General features: G+C 42.1%; 1 protein-coding gene across 2 annotated transcripts in view; it reads right to left on the bottom strand.

The window, feature by feature from the left end:
• LOC122789773 (synaptotagmin-like protein 2) overlaps positions 1-25,787 on the bottom strand; it is a 1,041,792-nt gene that overhangs the window by 135,597 nt on the left and 880,408 nt on the right. For both annotated transcript variants that reach the window (XM_044057212.1, XM_044057213.1), the window contains exon 11: positions 6,615-6,784. In XM_044057212.1, coding sequence (XP_043913147.1) covers positions 6,615-6,784 — 170 coding nt within the window. The remainder of the gene's footprint in view (positions 1-6,614; positions 6,785-25,787) is intronic.

Raw genomic sequence — 25,787 nt, 5'->3', positions numbered from 1 at the left:
AGGTTTAGTGATCTGGAGGCAAGGAATGAGTAGAGGTGATTCTTTATTTCGTAGTTCTGTATTCTGTGCAATTTTTTGTAAATAAAGTTTTGTACTGCATTTTGTGTTGCGTGTTTGACTTTTTTTAAGTGGTGTGCTCCTCCAGTTTGGTTATGAGTAAGCTTTTTTTCCCCAATTGGTTTAGGAATAAATGGTGTCTGCTGTATTTTCCTATATGTTCTTCATGTTTCACTGTTGCAGTTATTACATTTGGGTTATCTGCTTGCAGTAGCCCTCAGGTGGCCGATTAACAAAGTATTGGGTCCTGAGTCAGTTGCTGTCCCTTCTTCCATGACGTCAGGTCATCAGGGGTATAAAACATGCAGCCGATGCCATTGCATCAGTCTTTCTTGCCATGTGGTGCCCGAAGCAGCAGCACTTCGCAAGTGCCGGTTGGACGACTCCTAAAATTTTCGTTTTCGAGTTTCAGAACCGAAGTCTTCAACTAAAGCTAAGTACCCCGTTGGGGAAACTTTTTCTTGCTCCTTACCGATGTCAGTAAAAGTTAATAATTGCATTACTTGTGGAAAGCAAATACCTCATAAAGATTTTCATTCGTACTGTATTCCTTGCCTAGGCCCTGACCGCGACTTTCCTTGCTGTCAGTTTTGTGCTTTAATCAGTACACTATCCGTCGTCGGTATATTTTCACCTCTAAATATTTTGGTTCTCGGTTTAATTTTCCAGAAATGTCGTCAGTTAACCATCCGACTACTGGGATTTTGAAAAAACGCAAAAATAAAGACAGAGACAGGCCGCCGAGGTCCAAAACTGCCGACAACGCTTCTCTTAAGCCATTTGCCAGTTTGCCGGTACTCAGCGAGGTGCTTTCGCAGCCCCTGATACCTGCTACTTCTGATTCGCAGGCCTCTACTGAGACCCATTCGGAGTCTGGTTTGCTGCGAGATGCTTCAACTATGGATCCCGCAGATGTCTCTACCATGGATGGGTCAGGAGCCGCTGTGCAGGCACCGGCTTCTGTGGGTGTATTCAGGCCTACGGACTTGCATATTAAACCGATGCCTCCTTCTTCATTTAGGCCTAAATCTCAAACCCTGCCTAAAAAAACGACGCCCAGGCCGCATGCTCAGGCCTCTATGCCTAAAAAACAAATGATAAGAATGGCTGAAGATCTTATAACTCTAATCAAAGGAAGCCAACCTCCCCCTTCTAAGAGACCTCGGACTGAATTTGTTTATGAATCTTCTGACCAGGATTCTGATTTTTCTGATGATCTGGATTTGCCCTTATCTACTTATGAGGATTCTGATGCAGAGGACTCTATTCCCTCTGCTTCCCCTCCAGATGATTTTTCTTTTGGTGAAACCTTACATACTCCAAGGGAGCATTTCCACTGTGAAAGTCAGGATTTTTCTGATTCAAAAAAGAGGCTTACGGATTTCTTACTCCTGCCTCAGCATAGGCCTTTAGCTATTCCTCTTGTACTAGACATTGTTGATGATGCTTTTTCGGAATCTAGTTTGGCCCTTGATTCTTTGCCTCCTGCTCCCAGAAAACCTGACAGATATTACAGGGTTCCTGATTCACATAAGTTCCTTTTTAAAAATCCTATTGCGGATCCAGAGACTATTCCACAGGGACCCAAGGGCATTAAGGCTTCTACTGCTAAAAATCCTACCCCTTCTGATAGAGACTCCAGGGCGCTGGATAGATGGAGTAAGAAGGTTTACACTTCTGCAACCTTGGCCATAAGGGCTTTAAACTGCCAGTTTCATATGTTAAAGTATCAGCAACATGTTATTGGCTTGCTAAAACAGAAAATGATGTTGATTCCTGATTGTATGCAAAATAAAGAATTACAGGAATAAATGCATTCTGCTGAACAGGTTGGAAAACATACTTTGCAATGTGGATTTGATTCATTAGGGGACTCTTGCAGGGCTGCTATTACTGGGTCTGTGCTCAGAAAGCATGCTTGGCTTAAGGAGCAATCTTTGCTTGATCATGTTAAAGCTAATTTGTTGGATTCTCCCTTAAATCAGGACCACCTGTTTGGCAACAAGGCTGAGGAAGTTCTTAAAAAGATGGAAGATAAAGCTAAATCTATGCAAACTGTTAAAGATTTCTTACAAGTTCAGCCTCCTAGATTTAGTAGGCACTGGCCTTCTAAGAATTGGTCTTTTCCAGCCCCTTCCAGGTCTTCTCAAGCCAAACCCAGACACAGCAGAAACCCCGGGTTTCAGTCCTAGGGGACACACAAGACTAAGCAGTGGGGGGTTTCCGCACCCAAATCAGGGAGTTGTAAGACTCCCACCTATGGAAAACTGTCTCAATGACTTGCTTTTAAAACTTCCAAGCACTTCCCAACTGAATGGTCCTTTAGGTGGAAAGATTGGTCTGCAGGTCAAAAACTGGGAACTCATTACCCAGGACAAATGGGTTTTAAATATAGTGTCCCAAGGATACAGATTTCACTTCCACACCTTACCAACACCAAGCGGGTGGCCAGATCTACCCCCAAATCAGTGGGCAGAGGCCCAAAATCAAGTACTCTCTCTCTTAATCATGGGGGCTATTCAGTTGGTACCAGAAGAGGAAAAGGGACAAGGTTTCTATTCGAGACTTTTTCTGGTACCCAGAAAAGGCAATACATGGCATCCTTTCCTGGACCTTTCTACTCTAAATACCTTTCTGGTGATTCCAAAATTCAAGATGCTGACTCTTCACCAGCTGCTTCCTATTCTAGGCAAAGATGCATGGTTGGCAACACTAGGCTTAAAAGAAGCATACCTGCACATCCCTATCAGGGAGTCTTGCAGAAGATATCTACACTTCAAAGCAGGCTACATGCACTATCAGTTCTCTGCTCTGCCCTTTGGGTTATCTACTGCACCCAGGGTATTCACAAAGTACCTAGCTCCAGTCATTGCATTCTGCAGGCAAAGAAATATTCAAATATACCCATACCTGGACGATTGTCTAATTCAGGCAGAAAGCCAGGACACACTTTTGAATCATCTGGCCTTTGTTCAAAGGGTACTGACTTGTCTGGGGTACACCATAAATGAAAAGAACTCACACCTGGTACCCTGTCAACAAATTATATTCCTGGGACCAAGCTTGAATACAACTTCGCAGATGGCTTTCCTCACGCCAGAGAAACGGACTAATTTGACAACCTACTTCAAACAAGTGGCCACAAAAACCCAGTTATCTGCACGGCAAATACTGCAAGCCTTGGGGTTCATGGCCACCTGCATTCTTCTAATTCCATATGCAAGGCTGCATATGAGGAAACTGCAATGGTATCTCAAAAGCCTATGGTGTCAACATTCACAGGATCTAGAAGCTATGATCCCTATCATACCTTGAATACGCCTAGAGTTCCTTTGGTGGGTAGAGGCCTGCCACCAAAACAAGGGACTACCATTCACACTACCCCCTGCCACCCAAACCTTAACAACAGACGCATCAGACTATGCATGGGGCCCACCTGGCAGGGAAGTGCACTTAGGGCAAATGGAACCCAAGTCAAATGCACCTACACATAAATTGAAAGGAAATGTTAGCTGTACAGAATGCTCTGACAGCCTTCAAGGAACACATTCTTCTAGGACAACTAATGGTAAAGACAGACAACACCACAGTCATGTGGCACATAAACAAGCAGGGTGCTACACACTCTTACCCTCTCTGCATACTAGCCATGGCATTGTGGAACACAGCCTTGAGGTATCAAGTGAATCTACAAGCTCAGTTCCTGCCAGGAAAACTAAATACAGTGGCAGATGGACTAAGCAGAAACCTCATGGACCCTCATGAGTGGAAACTGGAACCAAGGATTTTCAACATGTTGACAAGCAAATGGGGGAGTCCAGATATAGACCTGTTTGCCTCCCCCAGAACCATCAATTGGACAAATTTTGCACAAGGATTCCCCACAAACTAGCTTGGAAAGTGGATGCTCTATCCTTCAGCTGGAAACACAGTTTATGCCTTTCCTCCTCTGCCTCTGCTCTCCAAGGTACTACTAAAGATCAAACAGGACAAGCCAAGGACAATTTTAATTGCACCAGACTGGCCATGCCAACACTGATACCCCCCCCTGCGCAGTGTGTCATGCTTGGCCCCATGGCACCTGCCTCAGACTCCTTCCCTGTTGTCTCAGTAGGAGAACCAGATTCTGCACTCTCAGCTGCAAACCCTGAACCTAGCAGCCTGGCTAATTATCTAATCTCTCTTTTACCACACCTCAGTAAATCAGTGATGAATATAATTTTAGAGGCTAGGAGACCTAGTAGTAAAAAATCTTATGCTGCAAAATGGAAAAGATTTTGTACCTGGAACCAGTCTTAAGGGATGAGTGCAGCAGTGCCCAGTTTACCTCTGATTCTACAATATTTGAGTGAGATGCTTCATAAGGGCTTGTCCTTTTCCTCCATCAAAATTCATGCCTCAGCCATTTCAGCTCATTATAGCACAGAGCCTCCCCTCTTCTCTCACCCACTGCTCAAGCAGTTCCTCAGAGGGGCCACAAATTTAAGGCCCCTGAGGAGAGCTCCAACTCCAGCCTGGGACCTTAACTTTGTCTTGGAGAAACTCACTTTTCTTCCTTTCGAGCCAACTGCTACTGCAGATTTAAAATTCCTTTCCTGGAAAACAGCTTTCCCTTTAGCAGTCACTTCTGCAAGAAGGGTATCGGAGTTACAGGCCCTTATGGCAGTGGAGCCTTTCATTATCTTTCATGCGGACAGGGTGTCCCTCAGAACCAATCCCTCCTTCATGCCCAAGGTGGCATCCAGTGTGGCTCTTAATCAGTCCATTCATTTGCCTACCTTCCTTCCTAACCCACAGAACAAAGGGGAATGGATACTGCACTCCTTAGATGTGCACAGACAACTTAGATTCTACTTGGACAGGACTAAACCTCAAAGGAAATCTGAACAACTGCTGGTGACATTTGCTACAGGGACAGAGGGGAAAGCTATTTCAAAGCAAACCATTTCAAAATGGATAGGCCACTGCATTCATTTCTGCTATAAGCACCATGGAAAATCTATCCCACAGGGCATCAGACCCCATTCAACCAGGGCAGCATCTACCTCTACAGCCTTTCTCAGGGGCGTCCCTACAAGGGACATCCTAGAAGCTGCTCCCTGGAGTTCTGTGCATACTTTCACAAAGCATTATCATTTTCCAATTTTCTCTAAATCCAGAGCTGATTTTGCCACTGCAGTCTTGCAGGGCCTTATAGCTGATCCTAATTCTATTTAAATTTCTCCTCCCAAACTTAGCTTTGGGAATCTACCCAAATGGAATGACTGCAACAGTGAAACATGAAGAACATAGTACAGCTGTGTACACTTACCATAAATGTAGATGTTCGAGTGTATTCACTGTTGCAGTCCTGGTTACCCTCCCTCCATCCCCCTTTCTTCTTTTGGCTATACCTTCTACTCTCACTTACTATGCTCAAAAAGCTTTTTGGTGTATTTGCTTTTTTGTTGGAGGTATATCCTTGTATTATAGATTGAATTGTTTCCCATTAAGGGGGCACCTGACATCTGGGGGAAGAAAAACTGATGTAATGGTGTCGGCTGCATGTTTTATACCCCTGACGACCTGACGTCATGGAAGAAGGGACAGCAAGCAACGCAGGACCCAAGACTTTGTTAATCAGGCCGACTGAGGGCTACTGCAAGCAGGTAACCCAAATGTAATGACTGCAACAGTGAATGCACTTGAACATCTACATTTATGGTAAGTGTATGCAACTGTACTTTCTTTAGGACTGCTTTGAGCTTCATTGGATGCCAGCTTTTGTGAACTTCTGTGGACGTTAGCAGAGTTTTACTGTTTAATTTTTTTTTACTTATGGTTCTTTGCTGTTTTGCACTTAATGTGAGGTTATATCATCTTAGCATTTATAGCAGTTGAATTCATTGTTGAATGAGGAGGCTTTTGCAGTGAAGGTTTCTATATGTTTTAATGTAGGTACCTTTACTTACTATCTATTATTACTATTGTTATTGCTGTTGTTGTTAGTGTTTTTAGTGCATTTTAAGGGTGATGCAGTGCTTTTGTGAGCATATCATGGGTTTAGGATAAAACTCTAAGTTAGGGATGCTAGTGATGTTCCTGTGAAGCAGTGTGCAATAGCAATTGCATTATATTGCCTGCCCTACTGTGTGGAGGGGCAAAACTCTCACACTACCCTTTATGAGATTTTTGTCTCCTGCACCACTATACTTAATGTAATCAACTCTGAAGCTACTTCACGTTAAGGAAAAACAAATTTCCCCAGTATAACACATCATTTTTAACACTGTTGTAGAATTTGGACAGCTGTTTAGTAGGCCAGCGCCCCACTCTTATTAAAATGTTGTGGTTATGAATACTGCTAGTAGTAGGCTGACGTTTCTTGCTACTTCTATAGTGCTCATAAGGATACTTAGTTCTGTCTAGCTTGACAATATAACAAAGTGTAAGTACCTGCTGACATGAGTATAGTTAAAATAATTTGTTGATAATTTGTTGATAATACAATTAAAAAAAAAAATTTAAGTAAGCTATCTGGCACTTTACAGCTTCTTACTGAGAAAAATGTCACTTACGGGTCAGAACGAGCTTTCTTTTCATCCACTATTGCCAAGCCTGAACACTGAGCAACATATATCTGGAATTCTTTGTTTTTCTCATTGTAATCCAGTGCAAACTGAACTGAGCCTTGAGCATCCATATTTCCAAAATCACCACTGTAAACACTCAGCACGCTACCACTGACCTGCAGGAGAAACAGAAGCAGAAGATTATTAAGCTGTACCATTAAATAACAGTGCCTGCCAAATTATATGTAAGCTAGCAGTGAACCAAAAGTATGTAAATCAGTAAGTACAACTTCATATTCATGAAATGACACATATATACATCACATCTGCATGCACACACAATGATTTTACAAAATCTGTATTTATTTGTTTTAATCTTTAGCATGCTAATTTGTGTACATCACTGGAACTGAAAAAAAAAAACATTATCTTTGATTTATTCTTTGTCTATATAATCAGAACGGTAGCTCTCTGTGAGATTTCATTTAATGCCTAAAGCTTGTGTAACATTGATTTTATCTGAATGTTTTTAAACAAATACTATACTTATCTGTTAAACAATAAGACAAGAATTTGAAATGTGTTAGAAAGATACTACCAGACCACACTCTAGATATAAACAAAATCAATTTGAGTGTATCTCCTCTCAAATGAAAAAAAAAACATGTTTTTTTTATAAGGCTTGCATTCCTTATGTTAGCCATACACACTGAATAAATGTCTGAAGTCTTGCAGTTTTGCTTACAGCAGATTTTTTTAATGATATAAACGGAAGTGGGCACATTACTGATTGGGTTCTAGTAACATCTCTGAAATTTTTTATTCTTACCACTCTTGCAAAAATAATATATCAAGAATGATTACTTAGTTAAGGTACTCTATTTATCGTGAGGCAGTTAGGGATGTGGTAACTGAAATATTTTTAAACATTTTTATTAAACAAGATATTTTTTAATGAGTGAGATGGGTACATAAAAAGTAACATAAAAGAAAACAAACCATAGCATTTCATTTATTATTTTCATGCATTCGATATGGAAGAGGAACTCAGAGCTTTTAATGGACTTTACAGACCATGCCGCAATAGTATCTATGATATATACTAGGGTTAGGCAGCAACACAGAGCACCTACATGATTCAGAGACAATAAAACATGCAGTAGAATGTGTTCTATAATGGTAAATATAGATCAGACACTGAGGACCTTCTACAGGGGTAATTGCTAAGATTTCCTATTCTGATATTATCAGCTCATTTATTATTTTTTACTCATTCACTCTTGCTCTTAAAAACTGTGGTGGTGGTGCTGCAGTAGCGTTGTCGCCTCACAGTAAGATGTTGTCCTGTTCGATTCTCAGCTAGAGCGTCTTCTGTGTGGAGACATGCATGAATGGGGAGTAACTTCGTTGAAGGTTGTGCTTCAGGGCCGGCAACTCGGCATGTAAAAATCTACTGCCAATCATTAGCGGACCGGAGTTCCGCTGTGGCAACCCCTAAATGGGAAAAGCCGAAAGACACAACAACAACTCTTGCTCTTAATCATCAGCTAAGATACACACTAATGCTTTCTCTATTGTCTGGCTCAAGAGAACAGCAACTTCTGCTATACATGCCAGTATTTCACTCCAGCCAATCAAAGATGGAGGAGAGAGAATTTAGAGGCATACCTGACTTCACTTAAGATGGTGGTGGTTGAGACTGTTCAGAGCAGCCATAGACAGGAACGTTCCACACATGATTCCATGCCGATGCTATCACATCAAGAAAGGTAGAACAGAAATATCAGTCACATCCTGCTTAAGGTAAGGCTTTCACAGAGTATACCTCACATGCTACCCTACTACTAATGAGGGGGGGTCAAGCTTGTGCCCATCACCCAACAACAGTGAGAGGCATTCGAGAGGTGCATGCCATTAAACAGCTTGAAGAGGGTTGCATCCCAGGGTTTCTGCTCATAGCTTCATAAATACTAGTCTTGCTGCCCTTGTAGGCCATTTTAAGCCTAGCCAATTTCTCTTTTTGTGTTCAAAATAACATATATTATTTGGTTATAGATTGGTCTTACCCATCCCATAGTGATAATTATATATTACTCATAATGAGAATAACTAGGATCATACTACAAATAATTTGAGGGGACTCCTGCATGAGATAGAGCATTTAGGAGCTGGCTCTCTCCATTAGCAGTACAGGGCCAGTCCTGGGGCAAACTGTCTGTTTCCCATTAATAGATCTAAGTTGCATTTGAATTTGGGCAGGGATGGACTTTGGTTTATGTGGATGGGAAGTCTGTTCCTCACCAGTGGTATTCTCTGTGAGATATACCTGTCCCTCCAAACCATTTAGGGTTTAGATCCTGGAGTATTTCTGATGCCATTTGACTTACTGAAGGACAATAAATCCATCAGTAATGGGTCAGAAGATGCCATGTATACGAGGTACAGGTCACCTCTTAGCAGTCTGTGGGATACAGAGTATATTGAAAGGGCTTTGAGTTGATCATGTAGTCATCTTTGTCAATCAGGAACCTAAAATGCACTTGTTGCACAGGTTTGGAAAAGAATGTTAGAGAGTATAGCCTGATGCCAGCACTATGCCTTGTGCAAACGTCTGCAGCTCTAGTACCACTTACACAGAATGCTGACTGGCAACACAACCCTGTCACCCAACCCAGGCACTCACATATTGCAAACTGAACACCATTCAAGTCAGCCAAGTATGGGCTTGTTAGTCATGGTACTAATACTAGAGGATGTTCTCCTTTTCTCTACCATCATCTGCAAGATAGTTAGGATAATAAAATGTCCTGTTTTTATAATACCCTGAGCTAACCATCCTATGTAGAAACACTCAGTCACCTGAAGTCCTCATTACATTGGTCTATGACCCTCTTAACCTTTCCCCAGAAATGCCTTAATGATTATATGGGGAGAAGAGAGACAATCCCCTTGGCCGTCACACTCATGGAGCCTGCACTTAGTGCTGCTATTACTGCAGCTTTGAAGCATCTGGACTTTCTTCCATCCACTTCCAAGAAGGCAGATACCTTCTATGACTCACACAGCAGAGTGAAGTGAATTGAAAAGTACAGTTTTGTACCTACCATAAATGTAGATGTTCGAAGATCCACATTGCTGCAGTCATAACCTGTGGGTAGTCCACTGTCCTCGGTCGGCCCGAATACCAAAGTGTTAGGCTGGCGTCGGTCATGGTCGCTCAGATCTGACGTCAGTACGCCGAGGTACTAAAGCGCATGACCGACGCCATATCCTCAGTCTTTCTTGCCCCAGATGTCAGAAGGCCTTAAAAAGAAAGGCCATAGCCAAAAATAGAAAAATACCCAATCACCAAAATAGCAACAAAAGATACACTACAAACCACACAGCCACCCCAAACTACAGAGGGGAAGGAGGGAGGGTAAATTGGACTGCAGCAATGTGGATCTTCGAACATCTACATTTATGGTAGGTACAAAACTGTACTATATTCTTCATCTCACATTGCTGCAGTCATAACCTGTGGGTAGAATCCCAAAGCAAAGGCAAAGGGAGGTTGGTAAAATCAGATAGCATTAGGAGCTGCTAACATGCCCTGTAAAACTGCAGTGGCAAACCCAGCCCTAGATTTGGAATAAAGAGGAAGATGGTAATGTTTAGAAAAAGTGTGCACTGAACTCCAGGTAGCTGCCTCCAAAATATCCTTAGTAGCTACTCCCCTTAAAAAAGCAGTAGAAGTGGCAGTAGCCCTAGTGGAATGAGGTCTGATTCCAGCCGGAACCTCCTTACCATGATGAGAATAACAAAAAGCAATGCAATGGCCAATCCACTTAGAAATAGTTTGTTTTGAAACAGGTTTTCCTTGAGATCCCAAGGCAAAATAAATGAATAACTGTTGGGACTGTCTGAACCCTTTAGTTCTGCTCAAATAATAACATAACTGCCTGTGAATGTCCAAAGAATGCAAATTTTTTTCTCCCTTATTTTGGGGATCAGCATAAAATGTAGGCAGATGAATAGATTGGTTTAAGGCCACATTAGAAACAACTTTAGGCATAAAAGTAGGATTAGTACGTAGTGAGACCCTATCCTTATGAAATATCAGGAAGGGTTCAACTGCCATTAGAGCCTGTAATTCAGATACCCTTCTAGCAGACGTAATGGCCAACAAAAAAGCAGTCTTCCAAGACAAAAACTTCAACTCTGAAGTAGCTGCAGGTTCAAAAGGAGGTAATGTGAGCTTTTCCAACACAAAATTGAGATCCCAGGAAGGAGTAGGAGCTCTACGTGGGGGTCTTATGTTATTTGCCCCTCTAAGAAATTGCTTGAACAAAGGGTGAGAGAACAATGGTAGGTCACAGTCATAGTGAGCAGAAATGGCTGCAGCATGAACTTTTACAGAGGAGAAAGTCAAACCCTTGTCTAATAATTCTGTAAGATACTGAAGTGAAACACTCAAATTAGGCACTGAAACATTAAAGCTCTTTGTTTTGCTCCAAAGAAAAAATCTCCTCCATTTATCAGCATAAACTTTCCTTGTACTAGGCCATCTGGCCTCCAAAATGACATTCAAAACTTGTTGAGGAAGCTGCGACCCCCCAGGGTCTAAAACAGAATACGCCATGCTGTCAGATGCAGGGACTGAATCCTGACATTGCGGAAATGATTGCTTGCCTGGGACAAAAGGTGTGGAATTAATGGCAAAGGCCAAGGAGGCTCCCGTACTAAAGTCCTCAGCAGAGGGTACCAGTGCTGCCGTGGCCAATCTGGAGCTATCAGAATCATGCAAGGCTTGTCCTGCCTGACCTTTAGGAGCACCTTGGGAAGGAGAGGCAGAGGAGGAAAGGCATAAACGTGAAGGTTGTTCCAACTGAATGATAGAGCATCCACTTTCCAAGCTTTTGGGTGAAACAGCTTTGTGCAAAACTTTGGCAGTTGGTAATTCAGTGGAGAAGCGAACAGATCTATGTCTGGAGTCCCCAAGCCACCGTCAACTGTTGAAAAACATGAGGATCCAATTTCCACTCGTGGGGATCCACCATCTGTCTGCTCAAAACATCTGCTAAGGAGTTCTGTGCTCCTGGCAGAAACCTTGCCTGAAGAGTGAGTCGCAAACTGAGAGCAGTCTCCCACAAAATCATAGCTTGTCTGCAAAGAGGGTACGAATGGGTACCCCCCTGCTGGTTGATGTACCACATGACTGTTGTGTTGTCTGTCTGAATCAACACTTGTCCTGGGTGAAGTAGATCCTTGAAAGCCATCAATGCAAATTGGACTGCTAACATCTCCTTCATGTTGATATGCAGATGTTGTAGTCTGGCAGGCCACATGTCTTGAACCCATTTTCCATTGAAGTGTGCTCCCCAAGCCATGTCTGAGGCATCTGTCTTTAAGATCTGACTCGCCTCTGGTCGGGTCACAGAGAGTCCCTTGTTTAGGTGACATTCCTGAGCCCACCACAAAAATTCCCTTTGGATGCAAGGTATCATCTGAATGACAGTGTCCAAATCGTGGCAGTGTTGAGTCCATACGCTTTTGAGATACCATTGTAGCTTCCTCATATGCAGTTTGGCATTGGGAAGCACCAGAATACAAGATGCCATGAACCCCAAGGCTTGAAGGACTGTCCTTGCAGTCAGCCTGGACCGTAGAGACAATTGTTGGAAGTAAAGGGTAAGATTTCTTTGTTTGTCCGGGGTCAAAAATGCAATCTGAGAGGCTGTATTCAGTCTCACACCCAGAAAGCACATGTCCTGAGAGGGTACTAGACTGGACTTTGTTTCGTTCACAGAGTACCCTAGGCACCTTAACACTGCCATAACATACTGTAGATGGTGAAGTAGCTTGACTTTGTCTTGAGCCAGAATCAGGCAATCGTCCAAGTAAGGATAAATTTGTATTCCCCTTAACCTTAAGAAGGCTATCACCGGTGCCAGGACCTTTGTGAACACCCTGGGCACAGTAGATAAGCCAAAGGGCAATGCAGAGAACTGATAATGTAAAGTCCCAGCCCGAAAACGCAGGAACCTCCTGCAGCTGGGCCTGATAGGAATGTGAAGATAAGCCTCTTTGAGATCCAGAGTTACCATCCAGTGATCTTTGCCTAATAGAGGCAGAAGTTGTTGCAAAGTTAACATCTTGAATTTTGGAATGTCCAGGTATGTGTTGAGAATAGACAAATCCAGAATTGGCCTCCAAGTGTTTCCTTTCTTTGGTACAAGAAACAGGCGAGAATAAAATCCAAGGCCTACTTCTGACGGAGGGACCTCCTGGATAGCCCCCATGTTTAGAAGTAAAGAAATCTGTTTGTGAGCCGCCACCCTTTGCTGAGAAGGAACGTCTGGCATGCCTTTGAAAGGAGGCAAGGTGTGAAAATAAAACTTGTAGCCTCGATCTATAATGTCCAACACCCATTTGTCCTGAGTGACTAAAAGCCAATTTTGCCTGAAAAGTGCCAACTTTCCTCCCAGAGGAGCTGACAGACAGGAGGGATCTGGCAGCTGGAGATACAGGTCATTGGGTCTGTTTACGAAAAGGCTGGCCCCTGCCCTCACCTGAAGATTGTGCAGGGGAACTCCACGTCCTAGGCCTGAAAGAACCTTGAGCATGAGCTCTGCCCCTACCACGTCTAGATCTGCCCCTAGTCTGTAAATCAGAAGAAGGATAAGCCCATCACTTAGTAGGCCAATTTCTGCTAAACTTAGGGGGCTGCACCTGTAAAAAATCCTTAACTGTTTGCATAGACTTAGGTTTGTCTTCCATTTTCTTCAAAACTGACTCCACAGGAGAACCAAACAGAACTTCAGACTGAAGGGGAGCATCCAAAATTCGAGCTTTAACATGCTCTGACAAGTTCTGATCCTTAAGCCAGGCGTGCCTACGAATAACTGATCCAGTGGCAGCCACCCTGGAAGAGGCCTGAAGAGCATCAAAACCACACTGCATAGAATGCTTACCCACCTGATCAGAGGCATGAACTAAATCCTGCAATTCTTTACACTCAATGCCCTCTGCCAAAGCATCTACCTTAGATTTCAACTGACTTAGGAGAAAATTCTGGTACTTCAACATATGAAACTGGCAATTCAAAGCCCTCATTGCTAGAGTGGAAGAGGTATACACTTTTTTACCCCACCTATCCAAAGCCCTAGAATCTTTATCCATAGGAACTGGATTCTTTACAACAGAAGCCCTGACACCCTTAGGTCCCTGGCTAATAGTTTCCGGGTCAGCTCTCGGGCTCTTATACAAATATTTATGAGCCTCAGGCACTCTGTAATACCTGTCAGGCTTGACCGGGGCAGGAGGCAAAGAATCAGGATTAAGGGAAGCATCAGAGAAAACATCCTGAACAACATCCAAAACAGGGGGTATAGCCAAGGGCCTATGCTGTGGTAAAAACAAGAACTCCCTAAGTCTCTTTCTTGAATCTGAGAAATCCTGACCTTCCCACTTAAAATGCTCTCTCATGGAATGCAGGGTTTCAGAAAAAGAAAAATCCTCTGGGGGGGGAAGCAGAAGGACTAGAATCCTCTGCATCTGAATCAGAATAAGGAGGAAAATGCTGAATGTCTTCAGCCGAAGACTCCGAGTAATCTGAGGAATGCACCAATCCTTCCACCTCTGGCTCCACCCTAGGCCTCTTATCTGGAGGGGGCAAAGAACCCCTGATTAAGGAAATTAAATCTTCTGCCATTTTCAGCATATGCTTTTTAGGTACAGAACCTGCAGAACTAGGGCTGACGCCAGAGGAAGACAAACCAGGCCTAACCTTGGAAGGTACCTTAGAGACAGAAGTAGAAGGCCTAACCACCTTATGCAAAGAAGGGACTACAGAGACCTGAGAGGCCCCCTCAGCCTGACTCGACTCCTGAGAGGCCACATCCTGTAAAACTAAAGGCTCCCCCTGAGACTCAGCTGAAACCTCGGCTGGATCCACAGATTCCACCGTAGTTTCTAAAGAACTGGCGTCTGTAACGGACGACTCATCCTGCTTGGACTTTAATGATTTTTCCTTACGCTTCTTAGCGGTAGCGGGCGTCGGAGGATCCGACGGCATATTGTAATTACACCGCTTACCGAGGACAAGCCTAGCACAATCTAACCTGCGTTTAATGGTGCGCTTATTAAATCTAGCACAAAAGCGACACCCGACTACGTCGTGCTCAGGCCCCAAGCAAGGAATACAAAGAGAGTGGTAATCCCTATGAGGTATCTGTTTCCCACAAGAAATACAATTATTCACTTTTTCTGACATCCGGATTTAACTGAGGCAAGAAAAGACAAAAATATTCCCCAACGGGGTACTTAGCCCAACTTGGTCTTCGGTCTGAAACTCAGAATACCAAAATTTCAGGATGCCGAACGGCACTTGCAAAACACTGCTTCTGCTTCGGACCTTGCGGCAAAAAAGACTGAGGATATGGCGTCGGTCATGCGCTTTAGTACCTCGGCATACTGACGTCAGATCTGAGTGACCATGACTGACGCCAGCCTAGCACTTTGGTATTCGGGCCGACCGAGGACAGCGGACTACCCACAGGTTATGACTGCAACAATGTGAGATGAAGAACATTTATATGAAGCATCCCAGCAGAAAACTCCTACATGATCTCATCAGTCCAGTATACGTTCCAGAGACAATACTATTATATCTTACAACCTAACACAATCAAGGACTGGACAGGATGGTCTACCTTCCTTTTAAATTTGATGTTCCACCTTCCTTTTAAATTTGATGTTCCACCTTCCTGTGGGTTAAAGCCTTCAAATGTCTAGCTTAACTGTCCAGGTTCCTTTCCTTTTTAGTAGACTAAAAGAATAGTCTGCAGTTTTCTTACTTCTGCCATTCAGCAAGGGCTGGTTAAGACCTTTACCATGGCTTGTGGTTTGAACTTCCAAATTATCCATTGTAATTTGAACTATATTGATGGTATGAATAAGAGAGTAGACCTCAGTATATAGCTGTACAAGATGAAATGGCTGAGACTTCAGCTTTAACTTTATTATAGCGTACTCTAAGCTCTTTTGCAAAAATTAAGTGAAGTAATGTGCATATAAATTACACAATAAACACAGATTTTAACTGTAAGCAGTTTTAAAAAATGAAATATTTAATGTACAGGATGTCTGAGCAGACACCAAGCCAAATCAACAAAAAAGTCCACTGCCAATCCTACCGCTGATCATTGGTGTTTGGATTAGTCACATTTTAAATAAAATGTCAGGGTTGCAAAGTCCAAAAGAGGCAAAAATACCACATACCAAAATAAGCCAAAGACTTTCTCTATGACCAAGATCGCTACAAAGTCTGTAAGAATCATGCAGACCAGACAAGAAGCATGATGCAGCAATTTTGCTGCAATTTAACACTACTGCTACACTGTAACTATAAAAGTGGTAAGTCATCAAACTGAAGTCCCAATTGCAGCAACACTGTCTCATACCAAGATGTGGCAGTCATTCATAGTGAAATTGTAGAAAATGCCTCTCCAGATGACTCTTGATGATTTTTCCAAACTGAAGTGAAATTAGCCATAATTGCAAAATGCTATGCAAACAGAATAACAACCTTCAGTGCAGTGGCATGCCATCCAAATGCTCCACCAAACCAGAGGGAGCACAGCTGATTGACATTCATTATTCACTGCTATCCTACACAAATGTCAAAACTCCTCAGAAACAAAGTGCAAGCTACAACTCCACTACACACTGATCTTGCAGCTGTCTCCAACAAGCAACACTCCATTAAACTCAGGGGGCAGGCAACATGATAACAAAGCAGTGATGCAACAGCATCTATAGGCAGACATTCTTCACTATCTTTGTACATATGTTTGGGATTAGGATTATACTTTCCTCCTTCAAGGATGTTCAAAGGCAGACTATTCTTGACCCTTGTAGGGTATATACTCTTTGAGCAGACCACACAGGTCCTGGTCAAGGGCCTCCACAACAGAAAACAAGCATTGGCCATACTGGAGTATTACTATGATTGCACCCATTTCCCTTTTACTTCATGGAGGTCATCTCAATTACTTTCCAGTAAGACAAATCTCCTTTGAAGATTAAGGAAGGTCCCCACCACCAGGCAATCCTGTCCTCAAGCATTCTTGTGCATGACATCTGGGAAGGTGATCCTCGCTAGCAGAAACTGTGGAACTGACTCTTGTCCAGAAATGTATGTAGGGAAGGTTTCTCTGAGTTTGTCCATGCTTGAAAAGTCATCACCATGGAGTGCTGAGTTTCTTAACTTAGTTCTAGCTATCTATGTTTTGGAGGTGTACTGCCATTCCCAAAAATTAGCTCCACTCTGAGACCAAGCTATCTCTGCACATCTCTTTGGCACAGGTCAACAGCCTACTCTCATATGGAGCTATAAGAAGTGTTCATCATTAATCATGATGGCAACAGTTTTACTCCCACGTCTTCTAGGGTCAGAAGGGGATACGAGATCTCATCCCATTTTGGACATCAAAAGCTTCAATAAGCATGTGAAATACACAGGGTGAAGACAATGACTTTCCAGAGTGTCATTTTGCTGCTGCCACAGGTCACACTGAAGGTGTGATTGGATATGATGAACACCTCCTTGTGGCACACGAGTGTCTGCAGAACACGTTCATGTGGCTCACTAAGGGAAGCATTCCTTTCAATAAATGAAATTACATCTAGTCGCTCCCCTCTGTGCCCAGCCTGTTTACTGATATTCTTGTCTTGGTGGCAGAACCTTTAAAGGAAAAGGGCCTCCATAAGTTCCCTTGTATGAATGACTAGCTATTGGTGGCCCCATTGAAAAACTCCCTGATATTCCTCCACTGAAGGACTCTCTGTTAACACCCCCTCAGTACAGTAATCTCATGGTTGCAGGTCTCAGAATCTTCCTAAACTGATGGATATTCTCTTGAAGAATTACTCAAATTACTGTGTTTGGTGGGGCAGAGATGGACACTCTTCAGTGAAAGCCTCTCCTGTTCATAGAAAGGACTCCAGTGATATTCATGACATCCTAGGTGAGGACACATCAAAACATACAGATTCACACCCCCCCTACATATTCTGTGCATAATGGCAGTTGTGGACTTCATGTTTCTGTTCACATACCTGAAGATGTGTTATAATGGACAGTGAATTTTGAAGTAGTGAACTATCCCACCAGTTTCATTGTGGTTCTTTCCTTCCTACAGCAGAACCTGACACAGGTCATAATGCTAAAGTCTCAGCCCATAGTAAAACAGATAAACCTTTCTAATCCTAAATTATTACTAATCCCACTGAAAGGTACACAGTTCATCTTTTAAAAATACTGTTTTACTAGTATCTCTCTCTATTAGGCATGACATTAAGGCTTAGAATGAAAAAAGCTCTGTAACCTTTATATAACCAGTAGAGTCCAGTTTTCAGATTTTGCTGAATTCTGGGCTGTTTTATAGTTTCTGTGTGGCCCAGACCTTATTAAGATAGAAGGAAGCTTCTCTGTTCATCAGTGAGAGTGGTGGGCTTTGAGCAGCCTATCTGTCGCTGGAGGAGTGGTTTCAGCTCAGAATCTGTAGTTCTACTGACCATTTTGGGCTATTTCTATCCCTTTCATCTTTCTGTTTAAAAACCTGTGTTTGCACAGTTTTGCGAATTGCACAGCACCATTTAACTAGGGTTAAACTATTCCCAGTGCCAGAAAGTCTCCTCTTCTAATTTTCCCTTAGAAGTAGCCAGTTTTCTAGTTTTAACACTCAAAACATTTTCCTTGTGCTCAGCTCTTGTTCAAAACTCATTGCACGCACTAAATAATCTACAAATTACTGCAGCACTCAACTTTCCTCACTTGTTAGGAGGAAAACAGTTTTTAGTACTTGAATTAATAAGCACCTATCCAGGCATATCTAAGGGTCAGCTCTGAGTATTTTCCCCTGTCCACCTGATGAATCTGGGCATCTTGGGGCAATGTAGCAATTGCCTCATGTACACTGACAACCCTCTCCTCCTACCACCCAACACTACAATCTGTGAGAGATGCACTTATATTGCCAAACTGGAAGCCAAGCTCTCTCCAGCCAAGACTGTACTAGACTGTCAACAGTAGAAGGTAAACACCTGCACCACATCACACTCAATACCACCTAAACCCACACATAGTAACACAAAACACATACCTACATTTGTGGAGGCTCTGAATAAAAATCTGCCCAAACAACAGAGACCTTCAAAGCTGAAACGCAAGCAACGACCACCTCCCAACACTACCCAAACAACACATAGCCCACAAAATCAGTGTGCCACTCAACCTCAGCCCATAAGGCAAAACAACGTACCCAACACACTAGTCATAGGTGACTCCATATTCAGGCACACTGACATCCCACTCACCAGGCTAAACGAGGAGAAAGTTACTGTCAGCTGCATGTCGGGTGCCAGGATCCACCACATAACACAAGCACTCAGGTCACGCCACAACAAGTGCAAATATGACTCTGTCATTGTCCATGTTGGTATGAATGACCTGAGATGTACCTTCCTGGACTTCATGAAAAGAGACATGGAGGAACTCTCAGATCATGTAGCCCAGGCAGGTATGATACTAGCCCTGAGTAGCATCCTGCCATCGACCAGAATGATACCACAATACAAAGACAAAGTGATTGACTTCAACAATTGGCTAAGCATCTGGTGTCATTCTAAGGGGATCCAGAGCCTATCTGTTTGGGACGACATGATTGACAGACCACGATGCTTTGCCAGAGATGGCCTACACCTGTCACCCCTGGGATTCCAGAGCTAGCTAAGGATCTTGCCACCCCTATAGTGCCTTTTTTTGGCAAGGTTTAAATGACAAACTCACCACCATAGCAGGTATAAGCAAGAAAAATCTGAGGGTAATGCTATTCAGTGCTAGAAGTCTAAATCTCAAAATGCACTCACTCGAGGCACTCCTTAAAATGGAGAACATCGACATCTGTGCAGTGATGGAGACCTGGTTCAAGGCTCCAGAGAGCACCCCTGCATTACCAGGCTATAATTCATACCACACCTTCCGGCCACCTAACCTGGACCAAAACACTACAGGAGGAGGCGTGTCCATATTCATTAAGGATATCCACACCTCCAGGCTAGTTGCTCAACATAATGCATCCAAAATTATCCAAGTGCAACTAACACTGGGCAAGAGTGCAATCCAGGTTGTAGCTTGTTACAGATCCCCCGCCATGCTCCGGGATGCCCACTCCACATTTCTTGATATATTGGGTAATTTTACAATAAGCAAATAAGAAATAGCCCAATACCCTAATAATGGGCGATTTCAACTACCCTACCATCAGCTGGGAAAACTACTCATGTACTAACTCATTTGCTCAATGCTTTCTGGAATTAATAAATTCCAATGCCCTGGATCAGCTTGTCCATACCCCCACCAGGGGCAGCAATATCCTGGACCTGGTCATTACCAATATGGGCAACCAATGTTCCACACCAGAGGTCAACTCCTCGCTGTTCAGATCCGACTACAAGTTAATCATCCTTGACATCAATATCCCACCTCCACCCCCCCATTAAGGAAACCACCATAAAAAACTTCTCCAAAGCCAGCTTCATGCTTCTTAAGACAGAAGTGGCAAGCTTCACGACACCCATACAGATGGAAAATAGAGGTACAACTGCTGAATCCTATATGAATGCACTGTATAAGCACATACAAGAGTGCATGGATCGTACCATCCCCAACAGAACCAAGACACTATCCTCCAAAAAAAGAAAGCCAATTTGGTGGTCCCCTGCCATAAACAAACTCTACAACAGAAGGAAGAAGCTGTTGCAAAAAAGAGTAAAATCGCCAGATTGCAGGAACTCCCTGGTCAGCTTCAGTAAGAAGCTGAGATCCCTCATAAAATCCTCCAAAGCTAATTACGAAAATAAAATCACCACTGATTATAAAGACAACCACAAAGCATTCTACACCTATGTCAAGAATCTCAGTGGCGACATTCAGGTCTGCTCTGAGCTACAGCACTATGGCATTAGATATACAGAGCCAACTGATATTGCCAATATCCTGGCAGATAGGTTCAGTGTAAACTTCACCCCCCTCACCCCCCAAAGGGCCCATCACTATACCGGAAGAATGCAAAGCCCTGTAATCAGGGCTGCACAAGTAAAGACCGGAATCTCCAAAGCCAAGAACACAGCATCCATGGGACCTGACAACATCACAGGCTGCATTCTGTATGAACTACAGAATGAACTGGCACCCCACCTAATTACCATGTTCAGTCATAGCCTCACTTCAGGCTTTGTGCCTACTGAATAGCGCACGGTGATGGTTATCCCACTCCACAAAGGGGGTGCCACCACGGACCCTGGGAACTACCGCTCCATTAGCCCAACAAGCCTGGTCTGCAAGACCATGGAACTTATTATCTTGGAGCTTATAAACAAGGACATAGGTAATCTCCAAACTCTGGACCTCACCCAGTTTGGGTTTGTAAAATGTAGGTCATGTCTCCTAAACCTGATTGACTTCTTTGAACCAGTCACCAGAGCTGTGGACCAGGGTAAGGTGGTGCACACAGCCTATCTTGACCTTGCCAATGCTTTTGACACCATCCCCCACTCTGGAATTATAGATAAACTCAATAGACTGGGCATAAATCCCTATGTCACAAGATGGGTGGCCAACTGGCTCACTGACAGAACCCACACAATGAAAGTAGCCGACTCCAAATCCAACTTCAGACCAGTGACAAGTGGAGCACCACAGGGCTCAGTCCTGGGTCCTCTCCTGTTTGGCATCTACTTCTCAGAAGTCCAGGCTAATACAGCAGGTCTTTGGCTAACGAAGTTCGCAGATGACTGCAAAATAAGTGCCATAATTGAATTGCCTAATGATGTGGACATTCTACAAAGGGGCCTCACTGAACTGATGCTTGGTGTCAAAGTCATGGCCTCAAGCTCAGTGCCAAGAAGTGCATTGTCAACCCTTTTGGGAAAAATACTGTACCCATGATCTACCACATAGGTGGTAGCCTACTAAACACCAAAAGTGTGATAAGAGACCTTGGGACACAGGTGGACAGTAGTCTCTCCTTTGATAATCACATCGCCACAGTAGTCTCAAAATCCTTCTATGTGGCACACCTCATCACAAAGGGGTTCACCTCCAGAAAAAAAGAGATCATTGTTCCTCTCTACTCATCACAAAGGGGTTCACCTCCAGAAAAAAAGAGATCATTGTTCCTCTCTACTCATCCCTCATCAGACCCATTATAGAGTACAATGCCCCATTTGGCATGTACCTCACAAGACATCTACAACAACTAGAAAGGCCACAGAAATACCTCACTAAGAGGATTACCAGCCTCAAACAGATGTCATATGCAGACCATCTCAAAAAACTCCAGCTCTACTCCGTCGCTTATAGCCTACTCAGAGGCGACCTATGCCTAACATACAAAGCCATGTCAAACCCAGATCTGCTGGACATGCTACACTTAAATAAACCACAGTCCCTCCAAGCCACACGCTCCAGGGATCTAAAACTTGCCACCACAATAAACAGAACATGCTGGAGGGATAGATTCCTGTCCCAGAGACTTCCCATTCTCAGGAACAGACTACCCATTCATGTCAAGCAAAGCTCCTCATTAGCCCTCTTTAAGAAAAATCTCGACAATTGGATGGGAAATACGAAATTCACCCTGGGGATCACTTCTGTGGCTCTGCTAGACAGGGGCGCAGGAAAATAACTTTCTTGGGTGGCAAAAGCCAGGGGACTTTTTTGGCCAGACTTATATAAGTCCCAGGGCCAACAGCCTAGTACTTACCTATGAAATTGCTTAATGTAGGTTCTGGAACTGCAGGACCACTGGCTACCTTACACCATCCATTTAGGCACACTGAGGTAGTATACAAACTGCTTTATGCTTATTGGCAACCACGTACTTCTACCACACACTGCATTTGTGTGTCAGATTTGTAGATACTTACTAAATGTAGAGACTAGTCCTCTTCATCAAAACACATCCCCAGTATCCAATGGGTTGTTAGTGTACACAACCATCTCTAACCAGTACGTTACATAGATCTGAACCACAAATTCCTCAGGAATGCAAAGACACTTTATCAACTGCACATATAACATCATTCAACACAGACATTGCAAAGAGAGGTCACCAAACTGGCAAATGAAAGCCTTTAAGGCTTCTTGGATGAGCCACTACATACAGCAGTATCCAAGCCACAGGTAACTTCATCAGCACTAAAAATGTTTCAAACAGCTGTTACCCACATTTGTGAAGGCTTGGAATGTGATGATCTCTCAGAGTGGGAACAGAGACAATAACAACATAACAAGAGCTTGATACAGCTGATAAACATTAAGACAGTAGACTTTAAAAGCAATTGAAAAGTGGCAGTTCTGAAATATGTGGATTATATTTTAAAATCAGATGCTCTGGAACCTTGTCCAGAGAACATCTGAGCAGATGTGTTAATGCCAAATTCATAAGGAAAACATGCATTAAAATGATTTATAGGAATGATGCATCATCTTGCAAAATTTATACCTAATATGTCTGAGATAACGCTGCCTCTAAGAAAACTGCTGGAGCAAGATATAATTTGAGAATGGGGCAAGGAACAAGAAGGAAAGAAATTTAAGACAGCTCTGTGAGAAGAAAAGAGTTTTAGGGAAGTTAAATGACAGGAACAGCTCCAACATTAAAATCCTATGATGTAACTGAGTCAGTTGTGATGCAAGTAGAAACCAGACAAAACTGTCTCAAAGATGGGGTCCTAGACCAACTCCCTGTGGGTCAAGATATTCTCAAACAGAAAATAAATTAGCAGTAGTATATGTATGCGTGAAATTCCATGAAACTGCCTATGGGTAATTAAAGTTCAGCTGGAAAGAAACATCACAAACTATTTCGAAGTATAATAAAAAATCACATATAATGCATGCCTGAGTTTGCAGACTGACTCAGCTTACAAAGTTATGATTTGATAGTGAATTACAGACCAGAGAAGAAACTAAACATAGAGGATACATCAAGTAAAGCATACTAAGCATGCAGGACTGCTAGTAAAAGAAACTGAGATTTGTTGGGTAATTCTCCACTTAAACGTAAAGAACCAGTTCAGCCTCCAATCCACAGCACAAATCCTTTACTGAGCGCTTTCGTCAGTAACTATCAACTGACTTCTTCAGAATACAAAAAACAACTAACTACGAGTAATTTATATATCCTAAAAGTCATGTAATGTTCACAGTAAATTGTCATTTAAAAGCATATATACCAATAAAATGGATACACCAAAATATGATAATAAATGTTAAGAAATATAGGACTCATATACATAAAACCCTAAAAATGTCAAACCCTCTAAATGTAAAAACATAAAATAAAAATGAAAATGTTAACAATAACTACAAAAGTTAGTTTTAAAATACAACACACTATCTTAACCAAAAAAAAAAAAAAAAAAAATATATATATATATATATATATATATATATATATATATATATATATTGGACATCATTGTCCAATCCATGAATGTATTCTCAAAAAACTACTGAGGCTTACACTCTCATTTAAGCCAGGGAAGTTTGTGGCGTTGAGTTTTATTTGCCACCAAAGTTCCCTGAAATTTAAAAGGTCCTCCACTTAGAAATCACCAAAGGAAAAGTATTAGAATTTCAGAAATGCACTGACATGGACATTGTAAAGCATTTTCTAAAAGATACTACAATGAAGTGTTGCTGTGATAGCCAACAGAATGGATGCACCGTACAGAGATATACATCAGCAAGAAAAGTAAGGCAATCTTATTTTTCTTTACAGTAGCAAAGAGTTGTATCCAAGACTATTTTTCAAAGACGATTTTTCAAAACAATTCAGTATTATGTTTCTTTCAAATAAAAATAGATGTAGCCCCAAAACTAACGTTCAAAGCTGACAAAATAACAGTACCCAAACAAATGACAAAACAAATGCTTGAGATAATAAATGAGTCACATCTGGAAATGTAAAGTGCAAAGAAACAGCAAAAAGGTATTATGCTATGGCCAGGAATGTTGACACATATAGAACAGGCAGCACAACTGTCTTATCCACAATGCATATCACAGCACCAGTCTTAATGAAGAAATGCTGGCATACCCATTGCCAGATTCTGAGTGGAGCTGAGCTGGCATACGTATATTTCAGATGAAAGAAGTAATTGAAACTAGATCCTTTAAGTTTGAGGATGAGAAGGAAAACAGAAACATATTTAATTTAAATATTCAAGAAGATAAGCAACTGCAAATGTCACAACCACTCCAGTTATAAGAAAATAGAGACTGTGAAATCTGACATCATACAAAAATTACATAGAAAAACTGCTGAAATGGTGGGTCCCAGTGAAACTGCAGCACAACAAGAATGGTTCTTGAAAGCCCAAATACTCCAGATATAATAGTCTGCTGAAGAAACCGGATGAATATATGAACTGCTGCAGAGATATGATGATGCAATAGATTGAAGCTTCTTTACTAAAAGTGTCTTGTGAATATGGTCAAAGATTTAGTTTTATGTAAATATGTTATGACATGAGTAGTGTAAAGTTAAACTTAAATTAATTGATCAATGTAAAGGAATGGAAGGTACTACACAAACTATATATATATATATATATATATATATATATATATATATATATATATATATATATATATACGACATATATGGGGTATAGAGATTTACTATTAAGGGGCCAATGACAGGAAGCTACACGTTATGTGGTGTACTTTACAATTTCCATTTCAGCAATTTGAATATACACGTCAACTACATTACAGCATATGTGAAGTGCTTCTGTCTTACTCACTACGAAAACAGTGCACATTTTTTTGTAAATAGGGGGAGACCCTGGAGGTAATGATAATTAAGTATGGGAAGTGTCAAGGTGGTGGACCTCCCACTTGTACACAATGTTTAATATGACTTTTGTGCTACTTTTTTGTTTTGATATTGAGTTATTTTACACTGGCACTTTCACTTAAGCATCCTAAAATGGCAGTGTTTTGTGTGCTTCCTTAAACTGTCCTGTACTTATTAAGGTAGGCTTGAAAATAATAAGTTAGAAATTAGTTAATAGTATGAAAAGCACCTCAAAATCAGCTTGACTGAGACAAAAACCTATGCCCTC

Source organism: Protopterus annectens, chromosome 15.part0 (assembly GCF_019279795.1).
Source record: "Protopterus annectens isolate FY-2018-M chromosome 15.part0, PAN1.0, whole genome shotgun sequence".
NCBI classification, from domain to species: domain Eukaryota; kingdom Metazoa; phylum Chordata; order Ceratodontiformes; family Protopteridae; genus Protopterus; species Protopterus annectens.
Note: the sequence above shows the minus strand (reverse complement) of the source record. Positions and strands in the feature narration are given on the sequence as shown.